Source organism: Meles meles, chromosome 10 (genome assembly GCF_922984935.1).
Source record: "Meles meles chromosome 10, mMelMel3.1 paternal haplotype, whole genome shotgun sequence".
In the NCBI taxonomy this organism is placed as follows: Eukaryota; Metazoa; Chordata; class Mammalia; order Carnivora; family Mustelidae; genus Meles; species Meles meles.
The window spans coordinates 86,098,632-86,118,787 of NC_060075.1; the positions used below are offsets into that span (position 1 = coordinate 86,098,632).

Here is a 20,156-nt window from a genome sequence, read left to right on the forward strand (position 1 = left end):
ACATCCCACATGAATACAGATTTCTTTCCTTCCCTGTTTTCTCCTGTCAATAAAATGGAAAAAGGTAAAAAATAAATTCTTAGCATTTATTGTATCTTTCTGACTGTGGATTATTGTCTCTATGGTATGAGCTCACAACAGTTTATGCCTGTGGTTCTCAACGTTTTGTATGTAGTGAAATGTCTTGAGGATCTTCTTAAAAATTCATGATTCTCACCTGCTGCCTGGACATTCTGATGGACAAGGCTGCGGTATGGCCCCACAGGCTGTATTTTTAATTCTTGAGTGATTATGATGCTTGGAAGTGTGAGAACCCCGGTTCCCTGTGTTTGGAATCGGTCCCTGGCTGCACAGGACCTGAATTTAGAAATGCTGATCTCAGGGGTGTGCACAGGACTGCCTGTAATAAGCATGGTTGGGATTTCCAAAGGCAAATGTACCGATGGAAGGAAGACTTCTGACATCATGTTGTTTCCTGTGGGGCTGGGACGCAAAGATATAGCATGTGTTGGGAACACCCCTGATACCTGATTGTGTTGCGGATTGTTCTAGCTGTGCCCCATAAAATCGGACGCATCATCGATGGGAGTCCCGCAGATCGTTGTGCAAAACTGAAAGTGGGAGACCGGATCTTGGCAGTGAACGGCCAGTCCATCATCAACATGCCTCATGCAGACATCGTGAAGCTCATCAAGGACGCGGGTCTCAGCGTCACCCTCCGCATCATTCCTCAGGAGGGTGAGTGCCTGAGCCTGGCTGCCATCCATGGAGGGCCAGAGGGTCCAGAGTTTATTCCTATTGCCACATTTGCAAAAATTCACATACCCATGCACCCCAGATCCTGTTTTCTCCATACCACTTTCATTCAGAGATCAAGCTGTGTGACGTTATAGATAACGAGTGTGAATCCCAAAACCCTGGGTTATTCAATCAGCCCCTGTGGTCCTGGGAATATTGTTTTTATGGTGATATGAAGCTAGAACCCGTTCAACAGAGATGATAGAGTTACAAATCTGAAAAAGAAAAAAAGTATTTGTGTTCACAGTTAAGCTCGGGAGGCTTCTTCAAAGTCAGATTGATTCTGAAAAGCTGGAGGAAGTTTTGTGGTACAAAGAGAGCTCATTTAGAAAAATGGTGCGTCTGATAAGAATTTTAAATTCCCCATTTAGTCTTTTGAATTTCTCTGTGTAAGGACGCCCCTCTGAGGCCTGAAGAGTAGTGAGCATCACAACTCACAGCCTTGAGGGCCACAGGGATCTAAGTGCCTGTTCACCATAAAGTCACCATTCCCAGACACAGCAAGTTCATTACTGGTTTGTAGCTTGCTGACTCATTAATGACATTGGAGAACGCAGTCCCTGGAGATCACCGGTAGGGGGGTCGCAGCATCCCACATGGAGAGTGATAGGTTTGCTTCCCCTGGTCCCCTCTGTTTTACTCCGTCTCCTCATTCCCTCTTGGGGCTCCCGGACACTGAGGCCTCAGGCAGTCACTGGACTTGCAGCATAAAACAGTGGCTCTCACCTGAGATGATTTTGCCCCCGGGGAATGTTCGACAAGGTTCGAAGACATTTTTGATGGTCACTATAGGGATGGGGATACTACCGGCGTCTGGTGGGTAGAGGGTGAGGACACTGCTAATCATCCTATAGGGCACAGGACAGCCCCCACAGCAAAGCATTATCTGGCCCCAAATGTCAACAGTGCTGAGGTCGAGAAACCCTTCAGGGGGAGAAGAAATTTTAAAATTTGGGCTGTCAGAGAAGAAAGGGGAAGAGTGGCTTGTAAAGGAATAGATCACGTCCCTTTCTTCACCCAACCAAATAAAAAGAACAGAAAAGAAAATGACCACGGTGTTTTTAACCTGTTATTTGCAGATACCATTACATGTAAAACAGTCAGTGGAAATTAACTCTAAGCAAGACTGCTCACCAAAAATCTGACTCGCATTTCCATTTTCCCCAGGCTGAAATATGTCTGTCCTGTTTCTATCACATCATATACAGATAATTTCAGTTGAACGTGTGAGGCTATTAGAGGAAAATCCAAAAAAGCTGTTTCAACAAAGAACAACTTCATGAACATTCTTCTGTCTGATGGTCTTTTTTTCTTTCTGAAGAACCAGAGAGTTCAGGGCGTTATTAATAAGACTAACAAGGAACTAGAGAGAAGATAGTGAAAAGCATTTATTTCTGTTATATTAAGTTCCTTATCCAAACTTTGGAATACCGGTAGGACTTGTCATTACAACCAAAACGTAGTGGCTTAAATGTTTTCTGTCAGTGGGCAACACTGGAAAAATAGAATATGTTCTGGAACTTACTCCTACGGATTATTTTTTCATTGTTTTAATCGCTGTTTTGGGGGGGGCGGAATATTTTCTCCTGACAAAATGACAAGAGACTCTGTTTCTAACCTTGCTCAGCAACACTTAACACTAATGATATAACACTAATTCTGGGAATGGTATTGGAACTTGATTGGATAATTGATAAGTTTAGCCTGTCATCTTAAAATCTAATGGAAACTGAAATAACCAAAGCCTTGAGTCTCTGAGGCGGCCTTTATCTGATGCGAACCTGATTGCATTTGCCACTTCGGCTCCCCTTTGCAGAGCTCAACAGCCCAGCCTCGGCGCCCAGTTCTGAGAAGCAGAGCCCGATGGCCCAGCAGAGTCCACTGGCCCAGCCAAGCCCGGCCACCCCCAACAGTCCTGTTGCCCAGCCAGCTCCTCCTCAGCCACTTCAGCTGCAAGGACACGAAAACAGGTAAAGTTTCCCCTGGCTTTTCTGACTCGGATGGGGTGAAGGAGGTGGGGAGGAGGAGAGTTTGGGACAGGACAGGACGAGACACAGGGAGAAGAGAACTGTTCATAAAGTAGAAATCGCTGTGTGCACCTCTCTGTGATTTTGAGATGGTGTGTGTGTGTGTCACAAATGTGGTTTTATTAGCAAATACAAGTGTCTGTTCTTCACATTAAGAGAACCTTTCCTGAAGAAGTGATGAGCAGTTATAACGAAGCTGGAAAGCATGTTGAAGAGAGTCTAGAGTAAAGAAAATAGACAAAGGCCCTTTGGCAGGAAGGAGTGTGCAACCTTGAAAGGGGTGGAAATAAGGTAGTGAGGAAAGAGGCCGGCAGCATGGTTTGAGATGAAGCCAGTGGGAGTGGTAGGGGCCCCTCTACAGGATCTTACGACATGTTAAAGATTTCAGTCTTAAGTGTAGTGAGAAGTCATTGGAATGGGTTTTATGCTGAAGACGGACATGCTGAAGACGGACATCCCTGGATTTGCTTTCCAAGGCCTCTCAGTTGGCCAACTGGAGAACTGACTAGAGGCTGGTCATGGTGGGTGTAGGTTACTCAGCAGTTCGAGATGGCTGCCGATGTCCTGGGGTCAATGACGGTGGTGGCTCGGAGAGTAATGGTGGTGTGGAGAGGGGCACGTGTGGAAAGACTTGTAAGCATTAATAAACGTAAGCATTTTTACTGCACATTGCCTTAGAGACTCCTACCATGATCTAATGAGGTTCTTCCATTCCAGATCAAAAACTCATGTAAATAAGGCACTTTGATCTTCTAGAAGAAAAGGATGCCCTATAAGAGCAGCATTGTCTTCTTATTGCGACTCGACTCGTGTGTGACAGGGAGCCTGGGTTAGGTTGAGCGGTTAAAGAAAGAGATAAAGACACGTTCCCATGCTGTGTCCTCTCTCTCAGAGGAGAAAAACAGAACAACCTATAGGAACATCTCTGTGTATAACACCCTCGCCGGTCTTTTCCATAATTCTAATGTTTTCTGAACATCTGCTTCCCAGCTTCTGCCTCCCATGTTGGTGAAGATGAAGTGAGACCCAATTTCCAAGTCCCAGAACTTTGTGGGTTTATCACTCACAAGTCTGCAAAGCAAATATTTTCTCTCTGCCACAGGTGCTATTTCCAGAAAGCCCTGCTCTCCTCAGCTCTCCTGTTTGCTTTCACGGAAAAGGAAATGCCTGTTGTCCTCAGCTGGTTATGGGTTTAATCTATTCCAGGGAAGAAAAAAGACTAAAGACCATAAAGCAAATGGTAGGGAGGTAAGAATTTGACCACCCGTAAGAGGAGTGAGTCCTGGGTGCCTCAGTAATAAGCCACTGATGTGTCCCCTATTTCAACGGATCGCACAGGCTTTCCCCAGATCCCCCTTCGGACTCAGGAAGAAGTGGCTGAGTGCACGCAGTCTTTGAGCCTGATTCAGAGTCTTCTGATGGCTCTCCCACTGTCTGCGAACCTCCCCGCCACAGTTCCATCTCACTTTTCCAGAGTCAGACTCCCCTGGACGTTGGCTTCTTGCTTCTAGCTTTGGGGTGGGTAATCTCATCCCTGTCATGTTACGGGGTCAGTGGAGGGAATAACATCTGGGCGAAGTCACGGTCATTCCCCAACTTCTACTACCTCACAGGTGGGACTCGTCGTCCCTTAGCAGAGAAGCAGCAGTCTTTGGAATATTCTTTGTCCTGACTACAGAATAAAATATTTCCTAATCTGGGGATTAACAGATGGACCTGATTCAAATTTTTATAAATCAACAGCGAATTTTCCTGGAGTTCTTTGCTGTTGTTGCTTCACTAATATTAAAAGCCTGGAAAGTGCTGACTCCTAGAAGGACCTTTCTTGGCACTCTGGTTTCCTGCCTTCACTGTTGATGGTTAGCCGGTGGCTCATTTACATATGAATGAAGAGATTAATCATCTTACAGATCCCAGAATCATTTTCCTAGCTGCGTTTAAAGATAGTCAGTGTATCAGGAACTCTGCCTTTCTCTAGATCAGCCTAGGGATGTCTTCAAGATAGCTTGTACGCCAAGCACCCTGGATGTGTCTCCTATTAGTTCGTTTGTATTAGAAGTGCCCACCTAGCTCCATGTCACATCCAGCTGGTTCCCCAGGAAAGTCGGAGAAAACTAAATGGCAATCTGCTTGCAAAGCTTATTCTATGATTAGGATGACTGAATATTTTAATCCCGTCTTGTTTACTCTCATCTTGGCTTCCAAGGGACACCCCGCACGCCTCTCCTTATTATCTGTGCCTTAAAATCCTTTCGGTGTATGCTCAGGAAACAAAATAGTTTTAATATGGACATGAACAAAGCAGTAGTCAAGGAGAAGCATTTTGTTGAAAACAACAAAAGAGCCAATGTGTAATATATTTCAAAACAAATTGTAAATAGCAGAGTTCACCTTCCCCAGCTAGGGCAATTAATATTTGACTGCGTTTTAAACGGCGAGGTCAATGGAAGAACATTGGAAATTGACTTCTTTCACAGACTTTAAACCCTAGATGCTTAAGGCTGGAAGGAATTCTTAAAAGGCCCATATGAGGCAAAATCCCACAAGATCCCCAATCATGGGCCATGTTTCCTGGTTCTGGAAGTTGTTCGCACCATCAAATTCTGTTAAAATTTCCCACTAGAAATCTGGTTTTATTGTCTCTGAAATCTTTTTAATAATGGAATTAATAACTACAAAGAATAAAGGAATTTTAAAGAGGCTGTATTTTTTTCTTAATCATCTTGAGTTTTCCTGAAAATTTCTTGAGTTTTTTATACATTCAAAGCAACATAATTTTTGCCCAAGCCAGGATATCATTCACTTAGAAGTCAGCAATACGCATAAAAAATTAAGCGTATTTTCCTTATTAAAGACTCCTCAATGTGCAATTCAATGTAAAATCCTGACACTCGGCACCGGGGTCAAATGCGTGTTTGAGCGGCAGAAGGCAGGGGTGGGTGATAGCTTTTCCACCTTAACAGCTCCTATTCTGGGCTGCTGCGTAATCTTTGGGGAGCCTTCATTTCACCCTCTTTTGCTACACCTCATGACACATCTGGTTGGAAAGGGAGCATGTATCAGATACGGCATGCCCCTGGCACACGGATTATGAAAATAAAGTGACTCAAAACAATGTGATGTCTAGGGGCGCCTGGGTGGCTCAGTGGTTTAAGCTGCTGCCTTCAGCTCAGGTCATGATCTCGGGGTCCTGGGATCGAGTCCCGCGTCGGGCTCTCTGCTTGGCGGGGAGCCTGCTTCCTCCTCTCTCTCTCTCTCTCTCTCTCTCTGCCTGCCTCTCTCCCTACTTGTGATCTCTATCTGTCAAATAAATAAATAAAATCTTTAAAAAAAAAAAAAAACAAAAAAACAATGTGATGTCTAATCTGCCAAATAGTTTTCTAGGAAGGCATCGACACATGCCAACAAATGCCGGCCAGTTGGGTTCTTTTTGCTTAACTCCTGCATTTGTGTAGTTAGGCATTGTATTCAAAGCATGTTTAAATAATCCCATTCTCAGCATGCACACTCCCAATCTGTGAGTGCGCTGGACACCTTGCTGAGCTATAAAGCAAAGCCCAAATTGTGCAACCCCAAGAGGAATGTGTCCCATCTGCAGGATTAAGTTATGAACAGGATCTGCTCAAAGTGTTGATTGAAAACCTCTTCCAAAAAGCCCACGTAAATATACCTATGGCTCTACATTCTTAATGTGTCCTCACCAAGTATTAGATTGCAGTAATGGCAATTGTTCAGGTGAGTGATTTTTTAAAATAGTAATAATCAGTATCAGTAAGACCATAAGCTAGTGTAAAAAAAAAATCTGGGTTTTAAAGATAAAAATTCTACTGGTTTAGATCCTGTTTTCTCAACACATTTGAGTTTTTCCTTGGTCCTAAATTTTTTCTCAATTCCTCAAACCCTTTATATTTTTTTTTTATTTTTTAATTTTTTTTAATTTGACAGAGAGAGAGGTCACAAGTAGGCAGAGAGGCAGGCAGAGAGAGAGGGAGAAACAGGCTCCCCACTGAGCAGAGAGCCCGATGCGGGGCTCAATCCCAGGACCCTGAGATCATGACCTGACCCGAAGGCAGAGGCTTAAACCACTGAGCCACCCAGGCGCCCCTCAAACCCTTTATATTAATTTTAGATAAAATTGTCATTAGATTGAATGTATTCTTTTTAATCTTCCTGGATTACTAAGCAGCTCATTAGGGACTGTGGCTGTGACAGTAGACAGTGAATTACAGAATTAAGTGACCTTTATACTATGGTGATAACTTTTCAGGTTATATTATTAATGATCCCATAATGGTAGGCATTAGCTCTATTAGTCTCCTTTTGGAACTGGGAACCCCTTCAGTTTCAAGCAGTTTGGATTCACAAAACAACACTAAACAACTAACTCTGGTTTCTGTATTTATTTTATGAGTGCAGAAGCCCCCACTCCCCCTCCTTAATCTACAGGTTTGCTTCCCGTGGTCTCAGGTACCTGAGGTCAAGGACAGTCAGGAAGCAGAAAATCATCTTTCTGACTGATTGTCAGAAGGTCAGTAATAGCCTAGCCTAAGGCTACACAATGTACTCATAGTGCATAGATCACACCCCTCACTTCATCTCATCACTCAAGCATTTTGTCATTTCACATCATCACAAGAAGGGTGAGTACAGGACCACAAGATACTCAAAGAGAGACCACACTCACATAACTTTAATACAGTATATTACTGTAATTGTTCTGTGTTATTACTAGTTACTGCTGATAATCTCTCACTGTGCCTGATTTATAAATTAAACTTTATCATAGGTGTGTACATGTAGGAAAAAAACATAGCATATACAGGGTTCAGTACTCTGTGCATTTCAGACAACCCCTGAGGTCTCGGCATGTAATGGCCACAGATAGGGGAGGGGCTGCTGTGAGGGAGTATCTAGAAACAAGAAAGAAACAAATGTTGAACACAAACACGTTTGCCTTCCCTTTCATCCCTTTGGTGGTCCGGCCGTGGTAGTATCTGATAATAGCACCTGATACTGATCTGGTAGTTACAGCCTAATATTTAAACTCTATGTAATCTGTTCCTACTCTTAGGAATGACCCAGTGACTTGCTGCTTGACTTGTAGCTGGTGATTAGAGTTTGCTATCAGTCTTTTAACCTCTGTAAGATAGTCAAAAGGACCCAACGTAGCAGGTTAAAATAGCCCTTCATTATATATTCATGGAGTGTTTAGATCTAAGATCCGTTTAGTTGTGCTTTCATGAAGTGATGAATGTGTGTGGGAGAGAGAGCATTGGATAGAGTTGATTCACTGGTGTTGAGACAGACTGAGAGTCTGAGATACAGTTCCGTGTTTAGCTCCTAGCTTTGCTACAGTTGTACAAGGTTTTAAGTAGCCGGAGTTGAAGAGGGCTGTCCCTCGTTTTCCACAAAGCCCTGGTTGAGCCATCATGTTTACCTTGATTTCTTATTCCTTGATTTCATTTGTCAAAGATTTTAAAATAATACTTCTCATCTGTAACTTTCTCAGAGTCCTGAACCCGCAAAAGGACCACCAAGAAGGGTGGCCCACCCATGCCTAGAGGTCATATGGGCCTTGTAATCCCCTCAGAATCCTGAGTTATCCGAGCAAATCCCATTTCCATTCATTTAGTTACAGGTCAGAAGTAAAAGCAAGGCAAGATGTGAAACCAGACATCCGACAGCCTCCATTCACGGACTACAGGCAGCCGCCACTGGACTACAGGCAGCCTCCGGGAGGGGACTACCAGCAACCCCCACCCTCGGACTACAGGCAGCCTCCCCTGCTGGACTACAGGCAGCACTCCCCTGACACCAGGCAGTACCCTCTGGCGGACTACAGGCAGCCCCAGGTACCTCAGAGACCCAGTCACATTTCGGTTTCTAATGAACAAACCTGTAATACACACACACACACACACACACACACACACACCCTCTGATACATTTATTTATGGTGCTCAACAGCAGTGAATGAGAAAACCCAAAGGAAAGATAATATCACTGAGGCCTGTGTGCAGTCATCACGTTTGCCAAGTAAATGGATGAATACCAGAGTAAACATCCTCTATAGTAGTTTTTGTTTTTTAAGATTTTATTTATTTGAGAGAGATAGACAGGGAGAGAGCACAAGCAGGGAGGAGAGGGAGAAGTGGGCTCCCTGCTAGACAGGGAGCCCAATCTGGGACTCCATCCCAGGATTCTGGGATCATGACCCAAGCCAAGGCAGATGCTCAACTGACTGAGCCACCCAGGCGCCCCTACGGTAGTTTTCTTAATGACCAAGCCAGCTGTATTAAGACCTTCTTGAATCTTTGGGATTTCATCTTGCCTTTTACTAGATGGTGAAGTCAGATTACTTTTTCTCATAGTATCACATCATTGAAGATATTAACTATAAAAGAGGAGAACAGAGAGACTGACCACAGAAGCTTCTCTAATATTAAACAACTATTTATTCTATTTTCTGCCCAAATCTAAAGGACTTTGATTATTTCACTGTGGACATGGAGAAAGGAGCCAAAGGATTTGGATTCAGCATTCGTGGAGGAAGAGAATACAAAATGGATTTGTACGTGTTGAGATTGGCAGAAGACGGGCCTGCGATAAGGAACGGAAGGATGAGGGTAAGAACACTTTCCTTTTTTACAGAACCACTTAATTCTGAAAGAAGAACCCACTGTAGTGTCAGAGTGCCAAAGCCAGTGATTCAGCAAGCAGCTTTGGCTTAGGGTTTGCCCTCTCTCCATTGCATGACTCTGTTTTCTAAAAGTTTGGTCTAACGTAATTTAAGAATTATGTTATTTCTCATTTTCTTGCGTGTAGCTTTCCAACTGTCAAATCTCATTGTAATGTTTTAAAGATACAGTTTCTCTGAAGAGGGAACTAAAGAAAATGTACAGAGCAACCTAAGAAATAGTTTGAAATCAAAACACGGATCCATAATTTTTCCTTTAGTTTGATGATATTTAGTTTTCATTTGAGAGTAAATATTTTGAAATTTTTTTTTTGTTTTATGCTTTCTTTTCTTCAAGTTTATTAATCAAATGGTTCTTTGTTTCTTTGGAAAGATTTCTCTTGAGTTGACTGGTCTTTTGACTTTGATACTGGAAAAAAGGGGACTCGGCTTCTTGGATACATGTTGTCCTTAAAAATGGTGACATTTTCCAAGCAGAGTGCAAGTTGAGGTGGATTTTTTTAATGTATAGGATTTTGAGGCATTTGATTGATGGGTAATTGACTTCATCTAAAGGTACAAAACAAAACTTGAGGAGAATATAGATTATTAGTGTCTCTCTGCCTCTCTTTCTACAAAACGGCCATTAGTAAGCACATAATAAGTTAGCCATGATAAACAAAATCTAGAATTCATTCTTGCCCTCCCTCTTTGTCCTTTAAATTAATACAGAAAAGCTGTGGTTCTTGGCTTCTGGAACCTCAGATTCTTGGGCTGAGCTTTACCAGCCACTTGCTCCCAAATAACTAAATGAATCTGTTATTCCTACCACCCAGTCTACCATATCTGTGATTTTCATCCCCGTGTCAGTGAATCATCCACAATACAAAGTGGGAAGAACATAAATCATGTCAGTTTTTCTCCCACCCTTCATAATTCTTGACAACTGGGAAGTGTCCCAGCTGGAATTCAAACCCAGGCAAGGGCTGACTCTAGAACCTGAGAGCCTCTGCCCTGAACCTCCCCTTACCCCATCTATAGAGGATTTTAGGTTTGTGCTTCCCTAAACACAGAAGGTCACTTTCTTAACATGATACAAAACCAACTCACAAGGGATTAAATAAACCAAAATCTTCGTGGTGCAGGTAAAAACCACACAGCACAAAGGCCATGAGCGAAGTGACTGGACCCCTAGAAGGCAGGATAGCCCCCTTACCCCTGCAGCAGACTTCAGACGTGGCCTGTGTGAGTTCCAAACGGTGGCCACATTTTTTAACAAATGATCTAAATGGCTGCTAATATATACAGTATTCCCAAGGCATAGAAGCCTAAACATAGAAGTATTCTTCTGTTAAAAGAATATTCTTTCTTAGAGAAATCAAGCCGGAGCAGTCGTTCTCTGCTGGGTCCCTGGTATCAGCATCACCTGGGAACATGTCAGACATGCAAATCCTGAGCCCCACCGCAGACCTACAGAATCAGAAACTCTAGGATTGGGGTCAACATTGTTTGATTCACCCCCTGGTGAATCTGATGCAAGGTGAAGTTTGAGAACTTCTAACTGAGCCTGAGGGAAGCTGACTTGACAAGGTAGGACAAAGATAGCATGTGTGTGGCTCAGGCTTTGTTAATTTCCCCCCAGGTCTTGTCAAAGGAGATTTCCATCCTGTTCCAGCAGTTTAACTGAGACTTCTAAACCCATGTAAACACAGATTTAGAATTCTCTAGGCAGGTGCTCAATTTTGTGAAAGATGCTTTTTCTTCTGGCAAGTGATAAAAATGAGTCCTCTACCTGGGTTTCAGAAAATGGTGTTTTAACTTCTTTTCGCAGATTATAAAAATAAGCAGTATTTTATAATTTTACATGCCAGTTTTATGGGCAACCTATTCTTCTGTGTACAAGCTATCTAAAAGGAATTTTTCTGGCTGGTTTGAGATAATATGGATTAGTTTATTTGGGACTATTATATATATACACATATATATATATATATATATATATATATATATATATATATATATTTCCAGCACTTAATTCTCAAAGAAAAGGAACCACTTGGGAGTCACAGAAATCCCATGGATAAAATTTTACTGGTTGATTTTATCTCCAGTCTTTAAATTAAGGCTGGGAACTTAGCAGAGATGAATGGAAGACTTATTTTCTGCTCTTTATGGGTTATATTTAATACTCAGATGTTGGCAGGGGTTGGTTTCTCACTCAGGGACCAGTGGAGAATTTGTCCAGGGTGACTGACTTCCTGTCAGGGAAAAGGACAACATCGCCACATAAGTTCAAAGGTGTCCGTATCATCTACTGTCAGAATTAGGTAACTACTTTATATCTGCATGGTTGTTCTTCACCATAGCACATAATTAAATCAGATCTTGTTTTAATGTTTATTATCAAATTTTAATCATTTAAGCTAGTGTTTTGTACCTTCCTCTGTGCTTATCAGGAATTGGCAATAACCTGTGATTCACAAATATGTTTCAATTATTTTGTCAAGAACCAGGACCGATAAATATTTGCATGACTCTGATTTGATTACTTTAGACTAATACACAAACTGGATAATAAGGTTTTCAATTTGGAAATTTTACAGTAAAATCAATCAGGGACCCATTTTTCATCATACTGTAAGATTCGCCCTTGATACCACTGGGGCCCAGACACATACACAGATCTTAATCATCCCTGCAGGTGATGCTTACAAGGCAGCTCTTTACTCCATGGATATTATGACTTGGTTGTAAAGTTCCAAGACTCCTGAGAAAAATAGGTGGACAAGAGATTCATGGACTATCATTAAAAATAAGCTCAAGACACAGAGAAGCTAGCACCAGATCCTTCCCAGCCTTTAAAACACGAAGGCACATTTCTCCTTGTTAATGGGATCCCTTCACCTTCAGTCTTAATCCATGATTTCCTCTACGCACAAACTAAACACACACCCTTAATGATCAAATAAATGTGGGGAAAAGACTGTATTTTTCCCCCCTTTCTCATGATCAGAAAAAGCCAGATAATGATCTGATCATAGCTGGATACCTTAGATGAAACACAGCATAACAGAACTGCTCACATTAAAATTACTTTGAGAGAGCTGGATGATTCTGAAAAAACATTTCCTGTAACAACTAATGAATTACCAGGCTCGTGGTTCAGGGATGTAAATAATAGCTCTTTTGAACACTTAGTTATTGCACCAGACATTAGCCTCTGAACCTGGGACTTTTCCTGGGTCCTTTATGATAGCCCTCGTTGTAGGGCAGTGGTGGCATTTAGTAGTACAAGAAAGCCAGGTGCCCTGGTGCCAGGGGGGATGGGGAGCATGGGTGTAAGGACACCCTCCTCACACTCGGGGTTTGAGGAAACTGTGGCACAGATACATATTTTTAAAGCATGTCTGGGACACGTGGGAGGCTCAGTCAGTTGAGTGTCTGACTCTTGATTTCGACTCGAGTCATGACCTCAGGGTCGTGAGATCAAGGCTTGTGTTGGGCTCCGTGCTGGGCATGGAAACTGCTTAGGATTCTGTCTCCCTCTCCTTCTCCCTCTGCCCCTCCCTGCTCTGTGTGCACAAGCACCCTCTCTCTCTCTTAAAAAAAAAAAAAAAAAAAAAAGGTTGAGCAACAAAACACAATCTGTAAATGCAGAAAATACAGGGAATAGAAAACAGAAACAAAACCATCAGGTCTGATTGCTTTTCTCCAGTCACTCAGGAAGGCGAATGTCATAAAAACACAAATGACATTCAGTTTTTAAGCAAAAGTGTAAGAACTTATTAGAAACAATTAATGGATATGTTTTAAAAAGGAGAATGTTTTCTAGTTCGTAAAATAGTCTGATAAAGTTGAGAGGGATAAAATTTTGTGCTGATGAATAAATCTCTGGTACAAAGCTCTTAGGGACACAATGTAATTAAAAACTGAAAATAAATAGGAAGCCCAGGCAAAGAATAATGAATATACAAAATAATTTACTGGTGATGCAGGGGATCTTAAGAAATCAAGAGACATTTGGAAGAAAGGATAGTAGTTCTAATCACGTAAATAGTCTGACAGTCAAATTAAAAAAGACTCTGAAAGGCGACCAAGTTTGGTCTTGAAAAGGTAAAGTATTTTCCTGTTTCCATATAACATAATATATTCTCCATTTCCATAAAATGTACTTTCTATTATAAAAAAGAGCATCATTTTTTAGCTTCATCACTCTAACAGCTGTGTAACAATTTTATATACCTTTTTAGCATCAAATAGGCTTATTTATAAAATGACTTATCTTCTTGAAATTCATATGCACAAGTCTGCCTGCAGTGGGCCTCAGAGTAACCTAAAAAATCTTGGTAGACTGAACAAGTACATAAAAGATACTGCTTATCAATCTTTTTTTTTTTTTTTTGGCTTTTATTTAAATTCCAGTTAGTTAACATGCAGTATAATATTAGTTTCAGGTATACAGTTTAGTGATTCAATACTTAACATTTAAAATCCAGGGCTCATCACAACTCCTTAATCCCCATCACCTATTTCCCCCATCTCCCCCCCACCCCCACCTGTGGTGACCATCACTTTGTTCTCCATAGTCAAGAATCTGTTTCTTGGTTTGCCGCTCTTTTTTTACGATCATTTACTTTTGTTTCTTAAACTCCACATATGAATGAAATCATATGGTATTTGTCTTTCTCTGACTGACTTACGTGCTTAACACACCCCATCTGTGTCTTTACAAATGGCAAGACTTCGTTCTTGTTGATGCCTGAGTAATATTCCCTCATACATATATGCACCCCATTTTCTTTATCTGTTCATCAGTTGATGAGCATTTGGGCTCTTTCCGTAGTTTGGCTGTTGTTGATAATGCTGCTGTAAATATCCGGGTACATGTATCCCTTCGAATCACTATTTTTGTGTCCTTTGGATAAATACCTAGTAGTGCAATTGTTGGATCATACGGCAGTTCTGTTTTTGTAGGTGTGAACACTAGCAATGATTCAAGCCCCCACAAACCCTAGCCCTGCTTAAAAAACAGAATATGATCAATCTCCCGTGATTCAACTTCCCCACACAGTCCAGCCCCCAGAGAACCACCACTCTAAACAAACATTCATCATTCCTTCCAGTTTTACTACAAATGTGTGTATCTCTCAACTATATTATTCATTTAGTTTTGCACACTTGGGCAACTTTATATAAATGAATCCTATTGTACATGTCCTTCTCTGTAGTTTGCTTTTTATACTCTGTACTCGTAAGACTCATCCATGTTGATACATAACGCTATAGTTCACTTGTTTTCACTACTGCACATCATTCCATTGTATGAATATGCTATAGTGGATAGTAGTTATCCATGGAGATTCGAGATTTTCCATGTCAGTGGACATTTGAGTTGAGCTTTTCATAACTAACACTATCCTTATACGTATTTCCTGCTGCACATATGCAAGAATTTTTCTAGCTAGCCAGTATACCTAGGTGGGCACATATTTAACATAACTAAATAACACAAAATTATTTTCCTAAGTGGTGATACAAATGTATACACTTATGAACAGTGTAAAAAGAGTTTCCCCTACTATACATCCTCATACAACTTCTTTTTCAGCTTCTAATAGGTAGGTAGAAAATGATACATCATTTAGGTTTAAATTTAGATCTCTTGATTAAATATGGTGTTCATCATCTTTTCTTATGTTTATTCAGCATTTGTGTTTTCTCTTAAACAAAAATGCCTATTCACACATTTTCCCTATTTTCTGTTGAATTGTTTCTTCTTTTCATATTGATTTGAGAAGTTTTCACGTATTCTTGGAGATAGTTTTTCATCAATTGCTATGTTGCAAATATCTTACTCCAGTTTTTGACTTGTAGTTTCACGTTATTTCTGATGCGCTTTGGTAAATACAAAGCCTTAATTTTAGTGTAATTGACTAAATAAACGCTTTCCTTCATAGTTCCCACTTTCTGTGTTGTCTTTGAAAAAACTGTTCCCTCATTCATATTCCTGAAGATTTCCTGTATCTTTTTCTTAAAGTTCTGTACTTTTGCTTTTCATTTCTAAGTCTTTTTTTTTAATATTTTATTTATTTGATAGAGAGAAATCACAACTAGGCAGAGAGGCAGGCAGAGAGAGAGGAGGAAGCAGGCTCCCTGCAGAGCAGAGAGCTCGATGTGGGGCTTGATCCCAGGACTCTGGGATCATGACCTGAGCCGAAGGCAGAGGCCTTAACCCACTGAGCCACCCAGGCGCCCCTTCATTTCTAAGTCTTTAATCACCTAGAATTGATTTCTCTGTGTAGTGTAGGGAAGAAACCCAGTTTTGGTTTTTCTATATGGATAACCACCTGCCACAGCATCATTGGTTGAATGCCCCTCATTTTACTCCAGTCTGCAATGATAGCCTTATAATGAATAAAATTTCTATGTGCAGAGGTCTGTTTATAGATTATTTACACTGTTCTGCTTTTCTATTTGTCTATGCCTACATCAAGACTCTACTTATCTACCTTTTAGTAAGACTTGATTTTTGGTAGAAAAACTATCCATCCGCTCATCCCTGGACACACATCTTAATTTTTCAGGAGTGTCTGGATGTTCTTGAATCCTTCAATATAAATTTTTAGAATTTGCTTGTCCTGGTAGGATTTGTATTAGAATTGTTTAGAATCTATAAAAAATATGGGAAAACTCTGTAATATTTATAATCTTTATAATATTGGGTCTTTCTACCCATGAACATGATATAATCCATTTATTTAAGTTTTCCATAAACTGCTCAAAGTTCATGGGTTTTTTTCCCCATAACATACCCACAAATATTTTGCTAGACTGACTCTAGGCACTTTGTTTTATTTTTGTTCTTATTATAGTATTTTTATTTATTTATTTTAAATTGTATTTATTTATTTGACAGAGAGAGAGACAGTGAGAGAGGGAACACAGGCAGGGGGAGTGGAAGAGGGAGACGCAGGCTTCCCGAGGAGCTGGGAGCCTGATGCAAGGCTTGATTTCCAGGACACCAGGATCATGACTCGACCTGAAGGCAGATGCTCTTCTGCTTTCAGAAGAGGGCTGACTGAGCCACCCAGGCACCCCTATTTATTTTTATTTTTATTTTTATTTTTTAGGGAGAGAGAAAGCCTGCATGCATGAGCATGGGAGCAGGGCAGAAGGAGAGAGAGAGAATCCTAAGCAGGCTCTGCACTCAGCACCAAGCCTAGTGTGGGCTCAGTCTCACAATGCTGAGATCATGACCTGAGCCGAAATCAAGAGTCAATTGCTCAACTGAGCCACCCCGATATATAGTATTCTTAATGTAATATTAAGATAAACTGTCACCAGTGAAAAGAAAGAGAATTGATTTTTGCATGTTGATCAATTGTATCATGCAAAATTACTAAACTTTTTTATTCAAGTAATTTATCTGTAGCTACCTCTGGATTTTCTACATAGGTAAAAACATTTTTGGCAAATAATGAGAGTTCTGGGTCTTTTAAGTTCTTTCATTTTTTTTCTTACTTTACTGCACATATTCAACTTCCAATGTGACTCTAAATAGAAGTGGTCAAAGCAAGCACTCTTGTTCTGTTTCTAGTCTTAAAGGGAATGTTTTTAACATTTCATCATTAAACACAATGTTTAACGAGTTTATTTAGTTAACTTTTATCAGGTTAAGAATGTTCCCTTCTCTTACCAGTTTGCTAGACACTTTGTTAGGAATTGGTGTTGAATTTTATATTCTATTTTTATATCCATGGGAAGTATCATATGATCTTTTTTAACATGCTGATTAATATGACTAATCATATTAATAGGTTTTTATTATATTATCACTCTTGATCTCCTCAGGTAAATCCTCTTTATCCATAATGATCTTTTTATGCCTTGATCAATTCAGTTCCTAATTATCCCTTTAGGATATTTGTGTCTTTGTTCTTGGGTAAGATTGGCCTGAAATTTTTTCTTGTAGTGTTGTTGAATGATTTTGATATTAATGTTATGCTAGCCCTATCAAGTGAGAAGGAATAATCCTTTCTGTGGTTGTCATTGTTGTTGCTGTCTGGGAAAGTTTATGTAAGCTGAGAATTGTCCTTGCATGTTTGGTAGAATGAACCTGTAAATCCATCCAAACCTCATATGTTTTCTTCATGTGAAAATTTTAAGTCACTAATTACATTTCTATGAGAACTAGAGTATGTATTCTTCAGGTTTTCTTTTTTTTTTTTAGTCAATTCTAATAAATTTCCTTTTTCTAATAATTTGCCTATTCCATCTTAGTTTCCAATGTGTTTTTAATGTTATCTTCTTATATCTTTAATGTCTGAAGGATTTGTTTCTATGTCCTGATCTTATTTGTTTGATTGCTGTTTCTTTATGCATTCTTTGTTTTATCTTTATTAATCATGTCAGAGATTTGCCCATTTTTTCATTTCTTTACAGAAACAGCTTACATATTTTTCTCTTGCTTATTCATCTCTCTGCCTCCATTTTCTTTTACTGTTTTTTTTTTTTTAATTGCTCCTTAAGTTAGATGCTTAGGTCAATAATTCTTCATTTTTCTCCGTTTTATTAATAATGTATGAATTTAAGGCTGTGGTTTCGATATGTAGTATGTTCATGATTTAAGTTCTAAATATATTTTAATTTCTACTGTGATTTCCTCTTTGACTCATAGATCATTTAGAAGGTGCTGCTTTTGTATTTTTAAATGTATGGGGGTTTTCTGGCTAGTTGTTTATTCTTGATTTCTAGTGAGTCCTTGTCCCTGCTACAAGCTTGCCTGAGAACTCCACAGACAAGGGGCTAGGTCCGCACACTCTCAAGGCCCTCATGATGCACTCACCACTGGGTTCTAGGCAGAGAGCAGCCTGGTGTCTTTACCCTCTGCCACCTCAGCTGTGCAGAAGAAGCTCTGCTTGGGCCCACAGTCTCAGAAAGAGGGAGGGAGGGTCCCAAATTCACATACCTGCCTGGGCTGGGCAGGGAATATAAATGTGTGAGGTATAGAGAGCCCTTGCCCCTTCTGAGGAGCAGCCACAGTGAGCCCAAGCCAACTGCTAATCAGAGGGGATGCTGGCTTTCTCCTTCTAAGTCTTCAATCTTTCAAGAGAAAGCAAAAACCCATATTTTTAAGAATCAAACAGACTTGAAAAAATGTTCTTTTTTCATTTAAAAAGGTGTGCGTGCAAAACAAAACAAGTCTGCAGGCAATGTGTGAATCACAGCTACCTTTTATTCCGTTTTTTTTCTTCTTTTTAAAAAATTAATATATAATATACTATTTGTTTCAGAGGCACAGGTCTGTGAATCATCAGTCTTATACAAGTCACAGTGCTCACCATAGGACATACCCTCCCCAATGTCCATCACCCAGCCACCCCCTCCCTCCTACCTTCCTCCCCTTCAGCAACCCTCAGTTTGTTTCCTGAGATTAAGAGTCTCTTATGGTTTATCTCCTTTTTCCCTCCCTTCCCTATGATCCTCTGTCTTGTTTCTCAAATTCCTCATATCAGTGAGATTCATATGATAATTGTCTTTCTCTGATTGACTTACTTCACTTAGCATAATACCCTCTAGTACTATGCACATCATGGCACGTGGCAAGGTTTCATTTCTTTTGATGGCTGCATAGTATTCCATTGTATATATATACCACATCTTCTTTATCCATTCATCTGTTGATGGACAGACATCTAGGCTCTTTCCCTAATTTAGCTATTGTGGACATTGCTGCTATAAACATTGGGGTGCATGTGTCCCTTCAGATCACTACATTTGTTTCTTTAGGGTAAATAACAAGTAGTGCGATTGCTGAGTCATAGGGTAGCTCTATTTTCAACTTTTTGAGGGACCTCCATACTGCTTCCAAAGTGACTGCTCCAGCTTGCATTCCCACCTACATTGTAGGAGGGTTCCCCTTTCTCCTCATCCTTGCCAACATCTGTCATTTCCTGACTTAATTTTAGCCATTCTGACTGGTGTGAGGTGGTATCTCACTGTGGTTTTGATCTGGATTTCCCTGATTCCAAGTGCTGTTGAGCACTTTTTCATGTGTCTGTTGGCCATTTAGATGTCGTCTTTGCAGAAATGTCTGTTCGTTATCTTCTGCCCATTTCCTGATGGGATTCTTTGTTCTTTGGGTGTTGAGTTTGATAAATTCTTTATAGATTTTGGATACTAGCCCTTTATCTGATAAGTCATTTGCAAATATCTTCTCCCATTCTGTCAGTTGTCTTTTGGTTTCATTGACTCTTTCCTTTGCTGTGCAAAAGCTTTTGATCTTGATGAAGTCCCAATTGTTCATTTTTGCCCTTGCTTCCCTTGCCTTTGGCAATGTTTCTAGGAAGAAGTTGCTGTGGCTGAGGTTGAAGAGGTTGCTGCCTGTGTTTTCCTCAAGGATTTTGATGAATACTTGTCTCGCATTGAGGTCTATCATCCATTTTGAGTCTATTTTTGTGTGTGGTGTAGGGAAATGGTCCAGTTTCATTCTTCTGCATGTGGCTGTCCAATTCTCCCAACACCATTTATTGAAGAGACTATCTTTCTTCCACTGGACATGCTTTCCTGCCTTCTCAAAGATTAGTTGACCATAGAGTTGAGGGTCCATTTCTGGGCTCTCTATTCTGTTCCATTGATCTATGTATCTGTTTTTG

General features: G+C 40.5%; 1 protein-coding gene across 4 annotated transcripts in view; it reads left to right on the plus strand.

Moving 5' to 3' along the window:
- MAGI2 (membrane associated guanylate kinase, WW and PDZ domain containing 2) overlaps positions 1 to 20,156 on the plus strand; it is a 1,383,262-nt gene that overhangs the window by 1,251,654 nt on the left and 111,452 nt on the right. For all 4 annotated transcript variants that reach the window (XM_046021617.1, XM_046021618.1, XM_046021620.1 and 1 more), the window contains 4 exons: positions 553 to 738; positions 2,615 to 2,768; positions 8,458 to 8,677; positions 9,308 to 9,451. In XM_046021617.1, the coding sequence (XP_045877573.1) occupies positions 553 to 738; positions 2,615 to 2,768; positions 8,458 to 8,677; positions 9,308 to 9,451 (704 nt within the window). The remainder of the gene's footprint in view (positions 1 to 552; positions 739 to 2,614; positions 2,769 to 8,457; positions 8,678 to 9,307; positions 9,452 to 20,156) is intronic.